Genomic DNA, 22,160 nt, shown 5'->3' on the forward strand with positions numbered 1-22,160 from the left:
TGACTTATTTTTAGATCTTACTTTGCTGAACATTATTGCTGTTTACAGTTTACCTATATCTATAATAATATTCAATATAATAACCAAAAACAGCAAAATTTCCTTAAAATTACCAATTCAGGGGCCGCAACCCAAAAACAGGTTGTCCAATTCATCTGAAAATTTCAGGGCAGATAGATCTTGACCTGATTAACAATTTTACTTCCTGTCAGATTTTCTCTAAATTATTTGGTTTTTGAGTTATAAGCCAAAAACTGCATTTTACCCCTATGTTCTATTTTTAGCCGTGGCGGCCATCTTGGTTTGATGGCCAGGTCACCGGACACATTTTTTAAACAAGAAATCCCAAAGATGATTGTGGCCAAGTTTGGATCAATTTGGCACAGCAGTTTCAGAGAAGAAGATTTTAGTAAAAGATATATAAAATTTACGAAAAATAATTAAAAATTGACTTTAAAGGGCAATAACTCCTAAAGAGGTCAACTGAACATTTTGGTCATGTTGACTTATTTGTAAATCTGACCTTGCTGAACATTATTGCTGTTTACAGTTTACCTATATCTATAATAATATTCAATATAATAACCAAAAACAGCAAAATTTCCTTAAAATTACCAATTCAGGGGCCGCAACCCAAAAACAGGTTGTCCAATTCATCTGAAAATTTCAGGGCAGATAGATCTTCACCTGATTAACAATTTTACCCAATGTCAGATTTGCTCTAAATGCTTTGGTTTTTGAGTTATAAGCCAAAAACTGCATTTTACCCCTATGTTCTATTTATAGCCATGGCGGTCATCTTGGTTAGTTGGCGGGGTCACCGGACAAAATTTTTAAACTAGATACCCCAATGATGATTGTGGCCAAGTTTCAAATAATTTGGCCCAGCAGTTTCAGAGGAGAAGATTTTTCTAAAAGATTACTAAGATTTACGAAAAATGGTTAAAAATTGACTATAAAGGGCAATAACTCCTAAAGTGGTCAACTGATCATTTTGGTCATGTTGACTTATTTGTAGATCTTACTCTGCTGAACATTATTGCTTTTTACAGTTTATCTCTATCTGAAATAATATTCAAGATAATAACCAAAAACAACAAAATTTCCTTAAAATTACATTCAGGGGCAGCAACCTAACAACGGAATGTCAGATTCATCTGAAAATTTCAGGGCAGATAGATCTTAACCTGATTAACAATATACCCCAGTCAGATTTGCCCTAAATGCTTTGGTTTTTGAGTTATAAGCCAAAAACTGCATTTTACCCCTATGTTCTATTTATAGCCATGGCGGCCATCTTGGTTAGTTGGCGGGGTCACCGGACACAATTTTTAAACTAGATACCCCAATGATGATTGTGGCCAAGTATGGTTAAATTTGGCCTAGTAGTTTCAGAGGAGAAGATTTTTGTAAAAGTTAACGCAGGACGACGACGACGGACGACGACGACGGATGACGGACACCGGACGCCAAGTGATGAGAAAAGCTCACTTGGCCCTTTGGGCCAGGTGAGCTAAAAAATAAGATACTTCTAAATAAATGTTCCAAAAAAAAAAATGGAATGTATAACAGAGGATAATCATAAGATATACTGGAATTGTCCTGGACCTCACTTCTGTGATGGGCATTTGTCAATGGAATCCTTCTCCGAATACGGGACCAACATATTAGTAGTGGTAGACCCCAATGTCCAATGAATGATCTTCAATTTCTACCGAAAATAACAGATAACAAAAAAACTAAAAGCCCAATAACAGCTAACAAAGAATAAGACAATAACAGCTAACAGCAAATATATTTTCAGAATAAAAGATAACAAAGAATTAAAATGCCCCATAACAGCATAACAGCTAAACCCCATTTCCAAAGATCTTCATTGAACACCAATTTTCTTGACTATTACAATGGTAAATGAATAATATAAGATACATATCTTAACAAAGGACAACAACTGACGAAGTTCTATAGTTGAAAGAACAGATTTGAGAAGTAAATTATGTGGCAGGGTAAAAATTAGCTTTACTTATCAATGAACCCTCCACTGTTTGCTCTTTCCCAATCGTCGAATAAACGAACGGTGTACAGAATAACACACAGTAAAATATATGTCCTATATAGTGCAGATTAAAGTAAACACGGTTTGTTTACATGACGGTAAACTGCAAGAAAAAAAGTTATTTAAGTATAAAAATAGATGTGGCACAAGTGACAAAATGACTAGAACATTAACAACTATTGGTCACCGTTAACCGGCCTTCAACATGAGCAAACTCTATACAGCATAGTCAGAGATAAAAAGCACCGAAAGGACAAATGTGTAACAACTCAAACAAGACAACTAACGGCCTAATTCATGTAAAAAATAATGAACGAAAACAAATATGATGAACAGCAACAAACAGCAAATTAAGTTAGATGCATCTGTTCAGAATAGCAATTAGACGCAATTCATAATTTTCTTTATTTTTGGTGCAAGGGGGAGAAGGAATATGTTTAATTTCAAACAAGTTTTTACTTGAAAGAGAAACAAGTATTTTGTCTCCTTCGAAAACTCTTCGTCTGATTTTGAGAAGTTTGCAAATTCTTTGAATGTTATGATTACGTAGTAAAAAAATATATATATCTTAAAGCTGCTTTGCAATAACTGAAGCGACAAAGGATTGGAATGTTCAGTATAAGACGCATTTTGAAACTTCTAGGCTTTTCTTTCACATTCTGTCATACATCTAATTACCCGAAATAATTGATTTGAGTCTAAAAATATGTTCATCCCCTTGATGTAATATGTACAAATCGACAATGAAACCCTTACCAAATAGATGGACATCGTTTGGTTGTTGCTGGAAATGTGATCTCACAGTCATGTTCAGTCCGAATAGATTTTTAATTCGTTGCTTCATGTTGAGAGAGTGTGACCCTCTTTGCACGTTAAGAGAGTGTGACCCTCTTTGCACGTTAAGAACGAACCCTTGCAGACTGAAATATTTGAAAGTTTCGTAAGTAGCATTTTGTCTTAATTTCTGTCCATATCCAATATATTTTTCCAGTGTTTTTTTTCCTTCTGTTCATCCAGGCAGACTTCCTTTTCATGACCTACCATGTACTGTTTACCTCCCATAGTTCTAGTACTATAAAGAATTATGTAATTTCTCCAGGTCACAGTGGCACCCATAACAACTATGTTTTGTCGATAACTTGGTAATAAGGTTAATTAGTGTAAATGTGTATTCATGTGTTTTTTTGGTTGTCTAAATGTACTTTAATCATTCTAATCATTTTCTGTGCTTTATTTTGTAATTCATTCATTTGATTGTATAGCTCAAATTTTGGGCACCATGATTGGTTAATAAAAAATTATCTTATCTTATCTTATCTTACCTCGTTCTCGTCCTGAACAGGCTAAATATTTGCAACTGGACGTAAAACAAACAACAACCATATTTCTTATCAATGCCCAAGTTTCTAAATGAAAATTCTGATGATAATTTGATTGAAGTTTTGGTTGCTATACCAAATTTCTAGTGGATAATTTCGAAACAGTTTTACATTTTTCACGTCATGTATAAGTTGTCCGCTTTCATGTATATCACTTTAAAATCTCTTCTCGTGGTATTGTCTGTATACCAAATCTGTTATCCAGATCCCGTTTGTCACTCCTATATAATATTAAACAATATTACAGTTTTTAGCTATTAAATTCAGCGTTTGCATTCGATAGCATTTTTGGATGTACGCCGTAATGTTGTTTCAACCTCAAAATACACTTATGATAAGAATCTGCCTATCTGTGAATTTTTGTTTGGAAGACTTTTTAAAGACAACCATGAGGTGACATTAATTTAGAGGGATTTATTACCTAAAGTGGTAAAATGGTGAAATGATGTATTTTTAAGGATTCACAAGGAATTGTCCCCACTTCCTTCATAACCCGGTTGCTCCACTTAATTATGAATTCATTATATAAATTATTTTGAACTACAAATGTAAATGGTGCTATGGTGGTATAACTTGTATTCATATCTTAGATTTTTATAAAAAAAAAAATGGAAGTTTTTCTCATCTTTATATGTCTCATTTCTAAATTCGAATGTTATCACATATTTTAAACTATAAAATAATTAAGTTTTTAGATAATTTAAAAGACAAAATTGTTATGATTATATTTTATATTACAGAAATTGAACCTGTTCCAATTTTCATGATGTAAAATCAATAGATGCCATCGTTTTGTGTATACATGACCTCATACATGGAAAGTTTAGTTTTCTCTTCATATATGCGTCTCTGTGCTTTACTTGCATCTATTAAAAGCATGGCTATTATATATATTCTAATATAAAGCTCAGTGTATTGTGTTGCTGTACAACTTTCAAATCGCCTCGGTGGTCCTGTGGGAGCAGGATGTCTTGAATTCATATAATTACATTTTTGCTGCAAGCAAGTCACATATTGAAGGTCAAGGTCAATACTTTGTATAGTACAAGAACTAGCATTCAGATAGAGAAAATACCAAGTGTTATTGATATCCCTCAAATCTTTTAAAACTAAAAATAGGGACACATCTTTTTCTACTTTAATATGATGGTGTAATTTTGAACTAGGTATGTGACCTTGATAGGCATTCCAACCTACTGTAGACATTAAAACTATAGTGAGGACACCCCTTTATTAATGTGAGCAGTGTAAGTATCATCCATCTACATTTTTTTAGATAACACTTTTAGCCAAGCTCCTAAAGTTTTTATGATAACAGTCAAAAACTATAGTAGTTACATTTTAATCAATTTGCAAGGAGGGTACATCTCTATATGCTGATCATTTCTGCAGTTTACACTTTTAACTGATCTCCTATAGTTTTTGAAACAATGGCAATGAAATGAGGTTAGAACAAAAAGTCAACATTATTAAATAACTTTAGATTTTTAATAAATCATCACAGATAGTAGATAGTCAATTATCTTAAAAATATCAATAACATACATAGCACTTACATAACTATAAATTTCAGACAAATACATCAAACCTTTTTTCAACACCATTGTAAAGGAGCATTATGTTGATAGGTGTTCCATACTTGATATTTGATACCCTTGTTTATTACATTTTTCTCCCTGCAATCAAAACTTATTTTATGCAAATTGCTTCAATACTTCAATATCTGTTTTTACTTTTACTTTTGATGCTAGCACAAGATTTTAACAATCTTTATAAATACCAATTACATTTTGTGTACCACACAAAAAACATGTATTCTATGATTAATGTATGTTCTTTCACTTTGATACCTATGAAAATGAGTATATCTTTAAGAAAAATCATTTAAAAAGATTTCAGAAAGAATAGATTATTTTCTAAACTTTTAAAATTGTTTTCTCATAAAGGTATATGTACGTATAAAATTGTAATCCTGGTACTTTTGATAACTATTTACTTTCTTACTGCCCTTGTACACTATTGGCGTGTAGGGCAGTAAGGAAGATTTTCCACTTTTGTCAGTCGTTGGCAGTTTTCTGTAGTGTACTATCATGTGTATTAAAAACATTATCACATGAAAGTCAGTGTTGAAAAGATGAAAGATATAAGAAATAAAAAACTTTATAGGTTGATAACAATGAGTACTTTACTATAAAATGTTGTATACATGATTTATATCTTCCATAAATACACTTGTATGGTAGAGGCTATAAAAAGACAACAATACAATACATGTTTAACATAGTTACTTGTTTCTTATGCAGAAAAACATGTGAAAATGTTCTTCAGATAAATACATCATTTCCCAATCTAATCTAATACATATATAGGAATAAAGAAAGAAGATTTTACTATTCACAAATAAAACATATTTTCCCATGCACATACATCCAAACTTAGATTTAAAGATACAGTACTTTTCAATTCCTTCAAAATGTGCTAACAAATTTTGATATTCAATCCTCAGAAAGATAATCAACAAATTCCTTCTCTAAATACAATCTAGATCCTGGAAATCGTCCTCCAATATCTAAGCTCATGGAATAGTTTTCAGTTCAGGTCTAAGCAAGCGTTTCTCACTTGAGTTCATTAAAAAAACAACAGTATTTACAATGGCATATTAGCATGTTTCTTCCATGGGTTTTCTCTCTTCTTGCTAACCAGTACTTGTAAGTCTTGACAGATTCTTCTTCGAGTTGAACGTGGTTCTATGATGTCATCAACAAAACCTAAAATAATAACACATATCATTATTTCAATTTTAATTGTGATGTTTTGGTAAATTTTTCACATGTTGAATATATGATAAAGTACATTTGCAATATCCCATTTTATTCTTTAAACAATTTCAATATGCACAATAAGGGTGTATCAGCTGTATCTCTTGGTATTTACATTTATTAGGTTCCATCTGCATAGTCAATATAACACTGCTTTACTCTGATGGACAGAGTTGCATTCATTTTGAAGTCAGAACTAACCAGATGCTCCGCAGGGCGTAGCTTTATACGACCGCAGAATTTGAACCCTGAACAGTTGGGGCAAGTATGGACACAACATTCAAGCTGGATTCCCCTCTAAATTTGGATTGTGATTAAATAGTTGACACAGCATAGGTTTCTGACACAGAATGAATGTATTCAAATGAACTTAAAATTTTTGTTTTCTCTTAGAGCAATATACTATGCTGTTGAATATTAATCCTCTCAAAAAAATGTTTGAAGAAATTTTCTTTTTATTCATGAAATTTCAAATGAGAAAAATTGAACCCAATTTTTTAATCACATCCCCCTTTCCCTTATTCCAAAACTAATTTCAATTAAAATATTCTAATGGAGTTTGCAACAATTACTACTCATTTAAATACATCAAAAAATATTAAGATGTAAAAAAAACTGCTTGTTATCACTGAATGGTAAAGATAATTTAAATTTATCAGTTGGTAGTAAAAAGTGAATATACATTGTATATTGTATATAACAAAGATTTAAGTTGATTCTGGACAAAGAAAGATAACTCCAATTAAAAAAAATTCTTGCAGATATTTCTTGCTTACTTTACTGGACAAAGAAAGATAACTCTTAATTAAAAAAAAATTTGCTATTTCACAATATTGTGAAATTAGATATTTCTTGCCATTGCACAATACTGTGCAATTGAAAAGACTTGCTATTGCACAATACTTAATATAATAATTTTAGATCCTGATTTGGACCAACTTGAAAACTGGGCCCATAATCAAAAATCTAAGTACATGTTTAGATTCAGCATATCAAAGAGGCCCAAGAATTTGATTTTTGTTAAAATCAAACTTAGTTTAATTTTGGACCCTTTGCACTTTAATTTAGACCAATTTTAAAACTGGACCAAAAATTAAGAATCTACATACACAGTTAGATTTGGCATATCAAAGAACCCCAATTATTCAATTTTTGATGAAATCAAACAATGTTTAATTTTGGACCTCGATTTGGGCCAACTTGAAAACTGGGCCAATAATCAAAAATCTAAATACATTTTTAGATTCAGCATATCAAAGAACCCCAAGGTTTCAATTTTTGTTAAAATCAAACTAAGTTTAATTTTGGACCCTTTGGACCTTAATATAGACCAATTTGAAAACGGGACCAAAAATTAAGAATCTACATACACAGTTAGATTCGGCATATTAAAGAACCCCAATTATTCAATTTTGATGAAATCAAAACAAAGTTTAATTTTGGACCCTTTGGGCCCCTTTTTCCTTAACTGTTTAGACCACAACTCCCAAAATCAATACCAACCTTCCTTTTATAGTCATAAACCTTGTGTTTAAATTTCATAGATTTCTATTTACTTATACTAACGCTATGGTGCGAAAACCAAGAAAAATGCTTATTTGGGTCCCTTTTTGGCCCCTAATTCCTAAACTGTTGGGACCGAAACTCCCAAAATCAATACCAACCTTCCTTTTGTGGTCATAAACATTGTGTTTAAATTTCATTGATTTCTATTTACTTTAACTAAAGTAATTGTGCGAAAACCAAGAATAATGCTTATTTGGACCCTTTTTTGGCCCCTAATTCCTAAACTGTTGAAACCAAAACTCCCAAAATCAATCCCAACCTTTCTTTTGTGGTCATAAACCTTGTGTCAAAATTTCATAGATTTCTATTAACTTAAACTAAAGTTATAGTGCGAAAACCAAGAAAATGCTTATTTGGGCCCTTTTTGGCCCCTAATTCCTAAAATATTGGGACCAAAACTCCCAAAATCAATACCAGCCTTCCTTTTATGGTCATAAACCTTGTGTTAAAATTTCATAGATTTCTATTCACTTTTACTAAAGTTAGAGTGCGAAAACTAAAAGTATTCGGACGACGACGACGACGAAGACGACGCCAACGTGATAGCAATATACGACGAAAATTTTTTCAAAATTTGCGGTCGTATAAAAATTAAGCACTGCATTGTATCAATACTAAGAATATGTTCAACTATAGTTTAATATGGACAAATGAAGATAAATAAACTTTAAGTCAGGATTTTTGTTATGATAAAGTTTTGAAAACCTTGACAAAGGTCAAGCAGGAATTTGCACTAATGTCAGGATAAGTCAGACATTTGCTTAGCACTGGCACCATAAGATCTAACAAACACTGAGCAGGGAATTGCACTGACATGTATTTTAACTCAGACAGATTCTGAGCAGGGATAAAATCGAATCTTCTAACTCTGACAGTTCATAATAAAGAATTTGCACTGACATCTTTTTAACTCTTGACAGCTGCTTAGCATGAATTTTCACTTACATCTTACAAACATTGCTATCAGGGATTTGCAATGTCACAATTGAATGATTCTAGGAGGATAAGTACCGTACTGACCATCTTAACATCATCAACATCAAGGATGACTACTTTGATCTTACCACTACCTTATATTGAACACTTTACCTCTGACAGCTGCTGGGAAGGGATTAGCAAACTTTTCTACATATTCTGCTTCATTTTTATCCTGATCTTTACCACGGAATATAATAGACACAGCTCCCTGAAATAATATAATATCATTGCTATTTTATGAAATTTTCCTTTGATTGCTAGAAACTAAGGATGAACATGCCCTTTGTCAATGAAATAGAAGTTGTCATTGGTAAAATAGAAATAAACAGATTATCATTGGTCAAGCTAGAAAATCAATCTTGTTGAGATGACCAACGATAATCTCGAAATATTATATTGGAAAAAAAAGAATAAAATATGGTGTAATATGTCTTAATTAGGTTTTCATTCCTATCAATACAGGAACATATAAGGCCAGGATTTTTTAATTTGTTGGTTTACGGATCCGCCGACCCCATTTTGCCGATTCTTAGAATAAAAATAAAATTGACTTTTCATGCTTTTTTATTCCCGCCAACCCAAACAAATACATTATCCCTGAAAAATAATTAAATTCTTCTTTTTTTATGATATGCATGAATCACTAACAAAATTGATTACACTCTCTGTTGTGAAAAAATAAAACTTCCAGTTTACGTTTCTAAAAATAGACGAATCAAATATAACTGACCTTGAAATGTCGTTTACGCAAATAATTTTGCGGAACAAAATCTGTGTTCAAAACCCTTTACACAATAAGTTCGTTTTCCTTATTTGTCATCAGTCTGTAAGATGCATAATCTCATAGAAAGAGACTTGTCCAAATGTGGACAGGTGGAAAGCACCTTGGAAGTAAAAGTTCTGAATATCAACAAGTCATTTAGAATTTTCTTGTTTCATGGATAATAAAAAAAAATATCGTCCATTTGGAATAAAAACGGGAATGCATGACACTAGATTAACCCGATATTCTCGTTTTTTTCGTGGACGAGTCTATTACGGTTTTGACACGTGTGTTGAAACTTATTTTCGTACGACGTTTTTTACATTTTTTTCTTTATCAGTTTTCGTTTTTGAAGATCATTACTCACCAAGTTTTCTGGAATTGATTAAGAGCTACGCGAATTTGTTTTTCTTGTTTGTGAAAAGACGATTTAATTTCGTCTTTGTCTGTGAACACCCCCCCTTTTTTACGGCAAATCATTAGACAGTGTCATGCGATATTTATGACAGCTGAGCAAGAATATTTCATCAAACTAAAATTTGAAATGATGACAAAATAGCAGAAAAAAACATTTTGTTAGAAAGGTGAAATGTATATTTATTTTGCTTTTTTTTTTGTCTTGAAAGATTTTTTTTTTTCTTTTTTTTTCCGACCGACCGACCCGACTTTTTCATGGGGAAAATACGTAAACCAACAAATTAAAAAAACGTGGCCTAAGGACTGTTCCAAAATTAAAAAGGACTTCATTAATTTTTGCTTTAATTTGCTTAAGAACGTTGCAGTCTGTGACATCAAAAAAAGAGTTATTTCCCTTTTGTGTTTGTCATGGATGGCATCTTGGTAGAACTTAAAATCAGTAGTAGCCATTTTTGCACTACGTTAACGTATGTAGAAGCCATATATTTTACAAAATCACATGCAATTGGACAGTTTTTAAACTTAAAATAGCAAATTATCTACCTTATTTTAAGCCCAAAGTGTATACAAATCATATAATTTTGAAACAGTTTCATTGAAACTATCATATGACAACATTTTGCATTTTGTATGATGAAAGTGGACAAATATCTTCATTATTTCAATCGAAAAAATAAAGAAATCATTTATTTTTGGAATCCATAAATAATGTGACTACATGTATTTCAAACTAGAAATAGCTGATTATCTCCCATAATTCAAAGAAAAGATCTACAAACACATATTTCTTTACAAAGGCAACTTATTTTTAGCTTAAGAAGACTTTGTATACAACTTCATAAAAGTTCATTCAAATTTTAAATGTAAACAGGTGAGGTGGAAAACCCTTCCACTGTTCTTTCGACAATTGATTTTTAAATATTCCCTCTAATTGCTCAAAATATTTAAAATAAATTAAAAAAATAACAAACCCATTTATTTTAATCAAATGCCTTCTGACCCCATATACATTCAATTTTTGAACAGCCTCATGTTTCTTTTGACAATATTTAAAAAAAAATTATTATTGTGCTGCTCAATATTGGATTTTTTTCGATAGGCAAGTAACCATTTCCCTCAGAATCTCTAACAGAATGTAGAAATTTTCATAATAAAATATTAGTTCTAAAAATTAAATCCTGTTTATTACAATTCCACAACTTTACCTTTGCGCCCATGACAGCAACCTCTGCAGTTGGCCAAGCATAGTTTGTATCACCTCTCAAATGTTTAGAACTCATCACATCATATGCTCCACCATAAGCCTGAAAAAGTCAAATGGATGGAATATGTAATCTAACTTACCAATTACGAGAATCATCCTTTTTATAACAAGAAACACTTTTGTTTGTGTTGTTCACAAGTACAAGTTTGATCAAGTATTCAATAAACATTAAAATCACACATAAATTTTTTTTTATATAAAAGACACTGAGTATATTGATACTGGGTGAGCAAATATATTAAAATGTCCTGTAAGGATGTCCATAGAAATATGTTAGGTTCCTCAACTGACTCTTAATTGTTGCACTGAATTAGGTTTGGATTTGTTCATTAGCATAGGAGGAAAATCTGACTGATATTTTCATTGTTTTTTTTAATAGATTTTGTATTTGTTTCTCAAACCTATCACACCAGACACATTTGCCAAATATTAATATTTGTAAGTTTTGTACAGCTTCAGAAGTTAAAAGTTTGCAGGTTTCAGAAAAAAAGTATTAATCAGCTTGTTAAATGTCAGTTGGAGGCAGAAATCTTACATAATTTAGCATGTACACAGAAAGCAATGTATGCTTATGGGTTTAGCTCATTGTTGAAGGCCATACAGTGACCTAAGGTCGTTAATTTCTCTATGTCATTTGGTTTGTTGTGGAGAGTTGCGCCATTGGCAGTCATACCATTTTTCTTTTTGAGATGCAAAAGTATTATTTTTTTCCACCTGTAACCAACCTTTCTAGTGATAACTGTAATTTTAGGAACAGTAGCCTCAGCAAAAGCATATAACAATTTAGCACCATGCCTGATGATTCCTCCATATTCCTGCCCAGTACCTGCAATATATATACACATCATATATTGTACTTCATGGTATGAATAATTTAGAAAATTATTTGAAACATAACTTTGAATTAAATTATCATATTTTGAATAACTAATTTTGAATAAAGTTTAAATTTGTAGTGTTGGAAGCAAAACAGATTTTTATTTTTTCCTCAACATTTACAGCATCAAATCAAATATGTTTTCACATTATTAATTCTATAAATGTTAAAGCATTGCTTCTACAATCTTATTCAATGTGACCAAGCATTTTCAATTTAACTTACCAGGTAAAAATCCAGGTACATCCACAAATGTAACTATAGGAATGTTGAAGGAATCACAGAATCTGACAAATCTGGCACCTTTAACTGAAGCATTTATATCTAAACAACCTGGAAATATAAAAAAAACAAGAATGTGTCCAAAGTACACAGATTGCACTATCATTTTCCATGTTCAATGGACTGTGTAATTGGGGTCAAAAGTCTAATTTGGCTTAAAAATTAGAAAGATCATATCATAAGCAACATGTGTACTAAGTTTCAAGTTGATTGGACTTCAGCATCATCAAAAACTATCTAAACCAAAAACTTTAACCTGAAGTGGGACAGACAAACGGACGGACCAATGGACCACAGACGGACGGACCAACGGAGGGACAGACCAGAAAATATAATGCCTCTCTATTAGGTGGGGCATAAAAATACATTTATGAGGGGCTATCAATACTGTTTGGTTTGATCAACTGTTTCACTAATAGCTCAGTAGCTGACATATTTGGAAGAATCAGGCAAAATTATTATATCTTCAGCTTAACAGAAAAGAGTTAAGTGGTTCATATATTCACCCTTTTTTTGGTACCCAACATGTACTGCAGCAGATGAATTTTTTGTAATAAAAGAGAAATGATCATAAACATTACGTGATATGTATATATTTCCCCTTTATTTCTTGCTTCTTGCTTTGTTTCCTATCAATTTCCTCCAAATAAATTTAATACTTACTTCACATTTACTGTTATCAAGCGTTTATAAACATTTGAAAGATAAAACATTATTTAGTACATTGTATTTACTTTTAAATGTAATCTATGAAATGGTCTTGATTATATCAATGAATCTTGATTTTATCTGTGAAAAATTATCTTACAATGACAACACAAATCCTATTATTTTGAGCCACCCATTTTAACTGGACCCATCACTACAATGGCCTTTTCACTGTCTGATGGAAAAACACAGACCCCAACCCTGTGTCAGTTCTGTGAAGAATCACCAGAGATTAAGTGGAAGTGTATTAACTGTGAACTATTTCTATGTCAATTGTGCAGTACAAAGATACACAGTAAAAGCAAGGCATCTAAGGAACATGAAATTATCAGGTATAAATCAATTGAAACAGAGGATGCTGCCCCATCAATAGATAAAGTTTATCTTGAGAGCATGGTATGTACAATGCATTGTCAACAAAAGTGTTTCGTCTACTGTAAAGACTGCAGTCAGCCAGCTTGTTCAAAATGTTTATCTGACACTCATAAACTACATGATTATAAACCCCTGGATGAAGCCTATAATGAAATAATCTCTGAAAAGGAAAAACTTATAAACAAATTGAAATCAAACCTTCATTTTCTCAGAAATGCAAAGGGCAAACTGAACAAAATACTCTCAGATGGGAACAACAATTTGAAAGAAACAAGGGAAGCAGTTAAACAAACAGAGAAAGAAATGAAGGAGTCTATTACAAAATATGTTGCAGACCTTTTACAAGAACTGGAAACAAAATCAAAATCGTCAGAAAATATAATCAAAGCAGAACTTTCAACCATGAAAAAGAATGAGGATAACTTGGAGGACAGAATCAGCAATCTTAATCAATCAAAGCAGTATCATCAACTAGCAGACATTTTATCTCCATTGACAAAGTATCCTGTCAAAAAAATGAAACATAATGAGGTCAAATTCATTCCTAGCAATATGCAAGAGAAATTAGGGAGGCAATCAGTGCTTGGTGATCTTTATACAATTCCAGACTTGGAACTGATAGACTCTTATCAAAGCGTTATTCAAAATGTGACAAACATCCTATTCTATAGTGACAACTGTGCCTTTGTAGGAAGTTATTCTAGTCAAAAACTACAAAAAATAATATTTGGAAATCATCGTATCAAAGTACAAAGAGAAATTAAGATAAAAGTATATGATATGGCTAAGACAAGGGATGGAGAAATACTTGTATCATCTGAAGAAAGTGAAATAAAACTTCATACCAAAGATGGACAATTAAAAACATTTAAATCTTTTTCTCCATTGAAAACATTAGGTATTCATATCACAAAAGACCATAAGATAATAATAGGGCTGACAGAATCTTTAAAAATACCTGCAACAAAAGACAGTATTAGAACACTTGTGATTATGAACCAAGATTGTTACATACAAACTACTATTGAATTTGAAAGTCTTTTAACATATCCATACAGAATCCAATCTTTCAATGATAAGATATTAGTTGTAGATATCATAAACACAGAATGGGAGGGGAGGGTAGTAATGTTAGATGAGAGGGGGAAACTCTATTGGACCTACAATGGTTACAACAGTATCAACTCTGATCAGGAACATTTCTATCCAGATGATATAGCAATAACCTCTTCAGATACAATTTTAGTTTCTGACTGTGAAAATCATACTATACATGTATTAAATGCTGATGGGAAACTTATTGTATGTAAGGATGTTAAATGCTTGGGAATAGAATTACCATTAGGTCTTTGTATTGACAAAAACCAAGTTTTATGGATTGGATGTAATACATATGTTAAAGAAAAATTTAGTAAGGCTAAGATAAATTGTGTAAAGCTAACCTAACTTACAGGTTTTAAAAGATCTCTTTTATTAATAATAATTTAGTATATTCCTTTTAAGAAATAGCATCTCCTGTACATAGTTTTAATCACTACATCTATTTTCTGCACTGAATTTTGTATATAACTAAAATATTAACTTGTTTAAATATATAGGCCATGTATGTTATTAATCATCTTTATTCAGATGGAAGATCAAATCAATGCACAAATTTGTGTGCACACTGTACATAGTTACAACACTGAGTAATAAATGTTTATGCAAATTTCTTTAAATATCAAATAAACATACAACTAGATGTATTTATATAATTTACATGCTAGAAATTTTAGATGCATTTTTTGATATAGTCAGAGTTGTCTCCCCTACCATGATAGTACAATTGGATAATTTCACATTGAATAATTTTAATAAAATAATTCTAACAGTTTTTAGATTTGTTTCTGATCACCAATTAAGTATTTTGAAGATTTTCAAAGCAAAATTGTTTGCCAATTCATTTTTATTTTTTATCTTATGTCAGCTGTCATTAGTTTCTATCATACTGTTATTTTCTTCCTGTGTAATTTGTTTTTATCAATTTTATTATCACATTAAAATATAATCTACTGTTAGCTTTGACTTTTTTTTATAAATTTTATTTACCTGCTGCAACTTTAGGTTGATTTCCTACAACACCAACAGTCTGACCATTCATTCTAGTAAATCCAACAACAATATTCTTGGCATAATTAGGCATAATCTCAAAGAATTCCATATCATCAGCTACCTACATATATAAAAGAGAATCATTTGTAAGGACATTGATATAAAAACCAGTAGGTGTTGTATGATTGCATATGAGACAGCTATCCATCACAGTCTAATTGATGTGGATATGTTAAACAGGCACTTGCTACAAATAAGACCAAAATTAAAATATGATTTCTTTATTTCAACCATTAAATACGTAAAGCAAAATATAGAAATAATATTAGCTATTAGGATTCAGTTTCTTTCAATTCAGTCAAAAAAAGAAATATTGCTGATGTATCGTTGATTTGCAAGTCAATAATTCAACCTCATTTGTATTCATCAACAACATGGTTATTCCTGGTGACTATCTAGTGTTACTTTTAAATGTTGGTGGGTTTTTTTAAATGAAAGAACATGCTGACCACATTATGAACACACTCAAAGTTAAAGGTTGCTTCAATACAGATGTTACAAATGACATTGTTTTAGTTCTATACTTACACCAAGAATTACATCTTTGATGTCATAAGCTGCTGTAGTTTCCAATGGAACAACTGTATCCAAGCCAGGTACATCCCTAAATCTGTGAAATAGATATCAATGTCATATTCAATAGCTTGTATACTTTATAAGTGTGGTTCATAACTCTTCTTTCATCTTTCAGTAGGCACTACTTTCATATTTTTGTGCACTTTGCATTGGCCTGTATAATGTTTGCAATAATATGTATAAACTTTACATTCTCAGGAGGAAAAAAATTTAAGCAAGTTGTTCTAAGGTACTGATAACTGCCATATATGTATATGTATCTGTAAGGTGTAAGCACTTTTGCCCATGGCTGAAAACTTTTCTGTCAGCATAAAGTTCATAAAAATACAATATAATGGACAGCAACATTGCTTGATAGTTCATATGCTTGACTATTACCTAGCAGGGAGGGCCTTGAAATAGTCAAGAAACTGATATGTACTGATACTAACCTACCTTTCTATCACAAGTCGTTCCTATCAAACTGACTTAAGATGAAAACTTAACAACAATTGTTGATGCCTCTGCCACCACCAATGTGCTGGAAAAGCATCACCTATATCTTTTTATATCCTAAAAGTTGGTACATTTTATTGTGAAGGGTCAGAAACTTGCTCTTGTAACTTTGTTCTTTGACCTACTGTGTTTATGTTAATTTTGAACATATCTTTATTTATAAACTATCAAAGTAACACTATTAACTCCCCTGTTTGATCATCAAAAGCTAGCAGATTTGTCTGTTTGTTTGTTTGTTGGTGGTTTATAACACTTTCAGTAACCTTGGCAGCCACTTTTACTTTGTGGAGAAATCCAAAATAATGCAGATTTGACAGTCATTAACTTAAGAATAGAAATACAGTTATAATCAGACTTAACACTGAGCTCAGCCATATTTCCTACTTTCGATCAGCAGACTATTAAGTAAACAGGTGGATCATGACATACTCTACGGTGGATCATGACATACTTACGGTGGATTATGACATACTTACGGTGGATCATGACATACTTACAGTGGATTGTGACATACTGACAGTGGATTGTGACATACTTACGGTGGATCATGACATACTTACGGTGGATCATGACATACTCTACGAGGTGCTGGATCCTTGTTACTCAAAGGTAGAAAGTTAAAGAATTCTCGGACTTGAAGAATGGCATCAACATCATTATCAAATGCTTTATGTGCAACTCCTGCGGAAAAAATAGTTTTTATTCATCAAGGCTACAGGATAGTCTCAACATCATAGAAAATTCAATTTTATTTTCAGTTTTTTTGTGAAGTTTTGAAATACTGAATTTTCTTATTCTTTGATTAATTGTTATATGAATAAACCCCACATCTAAAAGTCTTCAAATTTATATTTTCAATATTCATAATAGCTTCCATTTTCAACATGTTTTTTTTTTTGTTAATATGAAATGTGACAGTATCAGGTTCCCAATATTAAAGGCACATTCATAATTTCAGTTATGATTTTCCTTGACAAAATATTCCAATCAAATCATTTTAACCTCACAGTTTTACCAGTAGAAGGTTTAAAATTGGAATAATAAATGCACATATATCAATTTTAGAATTAACAGTACATCATATTTTATATTGTTGCTTTATGTATTTTGTTTAGTTCTTATAAGGCACAAAAATAATCTTTTTAACCCCGCCACATTATGTATGTATGTGCCTGTCCCAAGTCAGGAGCCTGTTATTCAGTGGTTGTCATTTGTTTATGTGTTACATTTTTATTTTTTGTTACTTTTTTGTACATAAATAAGGCATTTAGTTTTCTCGTTTGAATTGTTTTACATTGTCATTTGGGGTCTTTTATAGCTGACTATGAGGTTTGGGTTTTGCTCATTGTTGAAAGCTGTATGGTGACCTATAGTTGTTAATTGCTGTGTCACTTTGGTCTCTTGTGGAGAGTTGTCTCATTGGCAATCATACCACATCTTCTTTTTTATATTCGTTTATCTTCCACTGTACCTGAAGTTGCTGTATGAGTTTTTGCTCCTCCAAGTTCTTCTTGAGTTACATCTTCACCAGTAACAGACTGAAATAAAAGTAAGATATATGAAATATTCATACAGAAGACATAGTCAAATTACTATACTATCTCCACATTTTAAATCATAAATTTAAAATTAAACTGCATAAATGACAAAAAGACTGATGCTACAGTAAAGATGACTAATATATATTAATCCATGATAACCTATAAAAAAAAAAAAATTAAGACTTAAACATAGTTTACCAATAACTTATTATAACTGAGCAACTGAACAATCCAGTGGGAGATCCAGACATTTTCATAAAAGGGGGGGGGGGCACTGACTGCCTAAGAGGGGTCCCTCTCCAGTCATGCTTCAATGATTGCCTATATCATCAACCAATTTTTTCCCACAAAAAGGGAGGGGCCTTGAAAAACCCTCTAAATCCGCCTCTGCAATCACATAAATAAACACAATTTATAAAACAGGAGGTTATTTTTTTCTAATATCTATATTTTAAGCCCTTTAGGCAATATTAGGTCTGCAAAGTTCTTATGTCTTTTTTAAATTTCAATTAAGAAATAGTCCATTATACATAAAATGCATGTGCTGTACATATAAAATCAAGGTCAAAGTAATATAACAAAAAGGAACAAGAAAGTAAGAAATAAATCAGCAAATAAAAGAAATCTTTTAAAATACAAACGATGTTTGTGGAAAAAACATGTATTGGTTCAATAATCATCAAAATGATGTTTACCATAATTCAAATGCAGCCAACATCTGCATAGGTATAAAAAATTAATTTATAGATATCTGTACTAAGTTCATTTCGTTTCCTTTTTTTCCTTCTTTTGATTTCTGGTAAAAAATTTCAGGTTTCTTCAGATGCCAAAAAATAAAAATGTAACATGCATGTTCAAACATTTGAAATAAAAAAAAAATCCAAATTTTTAATTGACCATAATCATTTGAATAGGATTTTATAAAAAAAAAAAGTGTTCATACCATTATCAGCCTGTTACATGGATCAAAGAGTCAGCATCTTTTCACACATTCCTACTGATTTGAGTTAATCAACATATGCTATCTGTCTACCACAATTTTTTTCCTTCAATTTTATATAAATTAACATGATTTTGCACTGATATAACTAATGTTATGGGTGTTTAATAAGTGCACTTGACTGTAATTGCACTGATTAATTAGGATTTTTTCATGTATCTTGATAGCAATCTGAGAAAACATTATTACAGCATTTGTTGCAATATGAGCTCATGCTCCAATTAGATACTGTTTGTACTTATAATTATGCCTAACTTTAGATTTATCTGTTTCATCAAAAGAGTTTTCTCCCTTTAATGATTCTGATCTCTTTTATTGTAAAGAAGATACATCATCGTCGTAGCAAATTTGTCTGTTTTTTTTTTTATTAATGGCAAAATATAATGAAAGTATAGCAGTATAGAGTTAACCAGGGATGTTATAGACCTAAATGGTTTAAGCTAAGATAATTTGAAGAGGATTAAAGGAATTCAAGTTTTAGTTTAAACATATTTATTTATAGTGGATTGGGAAACAAGTTTTGCAACTTATATTAATCCCTTTCCACTTTGCGGATGCGAGTGCTGCCTTGTAGCGGCATTAGCCTACACTTTTTCGAAATCTACAAGGGTGTCTTTAACATGCAAGAGATATGGCTCTCTCTTAACACGTGTCAGCCATTTATCGTCCCCGTCCGATGGACTAGCATCGTTTCCTCAAGACCATACTCGCAAATGGTGTCAAGGGAGAGCCGAAAATTGAGTTCCTGAAATTTTCATCCCAAACGGGAATCAACCAGGAACCTTTGTGTTAGTAGTCCGATGCACTAACCACTACACCACGGCTCTCTTCATGTTTTATCAGACCTTTAGTAAAATGGATACAAATATTCTAGTTCTAAAATCAATATATATGCATTAAAGAAGGTTGAAGAAATATTGAACTACATACAGATTTCATTGGTACCTATGGTTCAACCAATTCTATCCATATTAAGAGTTTTGATAATAACCTGTTATCACAGAGATATGTCTCACCTTTTTTTGTGATTTTGATTATGCATTAATGTTGAAATCAAAATATCAAAATACATTAACATCTTACACAAGTTATGCAAATATTTAAAGTCAATGAACCATGACTGAGTTACATGGCTAAACAATCTCCATGTAAATGAGATGTGCCAATGCTAATACAACTGCATACCAAATACCATTGACTTATTATAAGTTGTTTCCAAACCTAATAACAAACATTAATTGTAAACTATGTAAAAGTTTCAAAGTCAATGAACCATGAAGAGGGGGTGGGGCTTTATAATCTTCATGGAAACAATACTTGCAAATGCCAATAAATTTGAATACCAAATATCAATGACTAAACATTAGCAGTTCATCTTAAACTAATCTACTCACAAACTAATACATGTAAACTAAGATAAGTTTCAGTCTTCAATTAGACTGTGACTGAGGGACGCGGCCAAATATTCTCCATGGAAATGAGAGGTGCCAATGCTTATACAACTGAATACCCATTAATATTGGCCTACCACTAATGGTTCCCCTTAAACTGACCTAATCACAAACTAATACATGATAACTTAGAAAAATTTCAAAGTCAATAGACCATGACTAAGGGGGCTGAGCCAAATTATCTCCATGGAAATGAGATATACCAATGCTTATACAACTGCATACCAAATATGATAGACCTATCACTAGACCATGACTATGGGGATGGAGCCAAATTATCTCCATGGAAATGAGATATACCAATGCTTATACAACTGCATACCAAATATGATAGACCTATCACTAGACCATGACTACGGGGGTGGAGCCAAATTATCTCCATGGAAATGAGATATACCAATGCTTTTACAACTGCATACCAAATAAGATAGACCTATCACTAGACAATGACTAATGGAGCAGAGCCAAATAATCTCCATGGATATGAGATGTACCAATGCTTTTACAACTGCATACCAAATATGATTGACCTATCACTTGTGGTTTACCATAAACTAGACCTAATCACAAACTAATACATTGTTGTTGCCGTCGCTGGAAACAGCATACCTATGTCTTGCTTTTTGACTCCTTCAAGGCGAGACAAAAATCAATAGTTTTCCTACAAGGGAACATTTGACCAAGTTTGATAAATACAAATGTGAAGAAACTATATGTAGGCATAAACATGACAAAGTTCTAAGCTTTACATGCTAATGCCGGCGTCAAACATTGGCGTATAGACCAGCTTTCACCAGATGTTCAGAGAAAATTTACAAAGTCGGTATATGTTAGTTGCAAGTCAGAGGAATGCTAAGCAATCGCTAAACGTGTGTTGCATAAGTTTGAAGTACGTTGAAATGCAAAGGTATACGCTCAAGCGTGTCTAGTGTAAACCTATACGCTACAAGCGTGTTGAAAGTGCTACAGATAAGTTTGAGACACATTGAGGGCACCTTGTATACGCCTCAAGATCATTGGACTTTAAATAAAATGTATGCTGGTGTTTGTCCCAAACAGCCCATTATAAAATGTCCCAAAAATACCAAAAGCACAGATTATCGTCCCAGAAACGACCGGGATGCGTCTCAAATACATTCCAGAGACCTTTTTCCTTCGTAGTGTGCATTCCATCTACTTTTGACAAACGCCAGGCATAAGCCAACATATGTTAATGCCTGATAAATGTTAAGGTACGCTTCTTGTACGCCCAATACACGCTTATGCTCGTTGTGCACAAGATACAGATATGATTGACAGGTTGAATGCATCCAAAATTACTTGTGTATTGGCAGCGTACATGATTTTTTACCACGCTCAGGCATACATCGGAGCTTTACATGATGTGTGACTCCAGTATAACCAAAAACTGATTTGATCTTGAATTACATTACTAAACTTAGGACCACACATTATCTGATCC

General features: G+C 32.0%; 2 protein-coding genes across 2 annotated transcripts in view; one reads left to right on the plus strand and one right to left on the minus strand.

The window, feature by feature from the left end:
- Nucleotides 1-4,909: 4,909 nt before the first annotated feature.
- LOC134710298 (propionyl-CoA carboxylase beta chain, mitochondrial-like) overlaps nucleotides 4,910-22,160 on the minus strand; it is a 45,945-nt gene continuing 28,694 nt past the window's right edge. The window contains exons 9-17 of the mRNA XM_063570603.1: nucleotides 18,178-18,244; nucleotides 17,267-17,387; nucleotides 16,164-16,245; nucleotides 15,573-15,696; nucleotides 12,345-12,452; nucleotides 11,968-12,068; nucleotides 11,184-11,282; nucleotides 8,910-9,006; nucleotides 4,910-6,203 (exon numbers count right to left, since the gene is read on the minus strand). Coding sequence (XP_063426673.1) covers nucleotides 6,082-6,203; nucleotides 8,910-9,006; nucleotides 11,184-11,282; nucleotides 11,968-12,068; nucleotides 12,345-12,452; nucleotides 15,573-15,696; nucleotides 16,164-16,245; nucleotides 17,267-17,387; nucleotides 18,178-18,244 — 921 coding nt within the window. The 3' untranslated portion in view covers nucleotides 4,910-6,081. The remainder of the gene's footprint in view (nucleotides 6,204-8,909; nucleotides 9,007-11,183; nucleotides 11,283-11,967; nucleotides 12,069-12,344; nucleotides 12,453-15,572; nucleotides 15,697-16,163; nucleotides 16,246-17,266; nucleotides 17,388-18,177; nucleotides 18,245-22,160) is intronic.
- Nucleotides 12,935-15,369, plus strand: LOC134710297 (uncharacterized). The gene has a single exon (XM_063570602.1). It carries the CDS (start codon nucleotides 13,269-13,271, stop codon nucleotides 14,928-14,930), a length of 1,662 nt encoding a protein of 553 aa, XP_063426672.1. The 5' UTR covers nucleotides 12,935-13,268; the 3' UTR covers nucleotides 14,931-15,369.

Source organism: Mytilus trossulus, chromosome 3, assembly GCF_036588685.1.
Source record: "Mytilus trossulus isolate FHL-02 chromosome 3, PNRI_Mtr1.1.1.hap1, whole genome shotgun sequence".
NCBI classification, from domain to species: domain Eukaryota; kingdom Metazoa; phylum Mollusca; class Bivalvia; order Mytilida; family Mytilidae; genus Mytilus; species Mytilus trossulus.

Bases quoted from the DNA above. Each gene is read 5' to 3' on its own strand.
- LOC134710297 (XM_063570602.1), top strand. From the start codon at position 13,269: ATGGCCTTTTCACTGTCTGATGGAAAAACACAGACCCCAACCCTGTGT.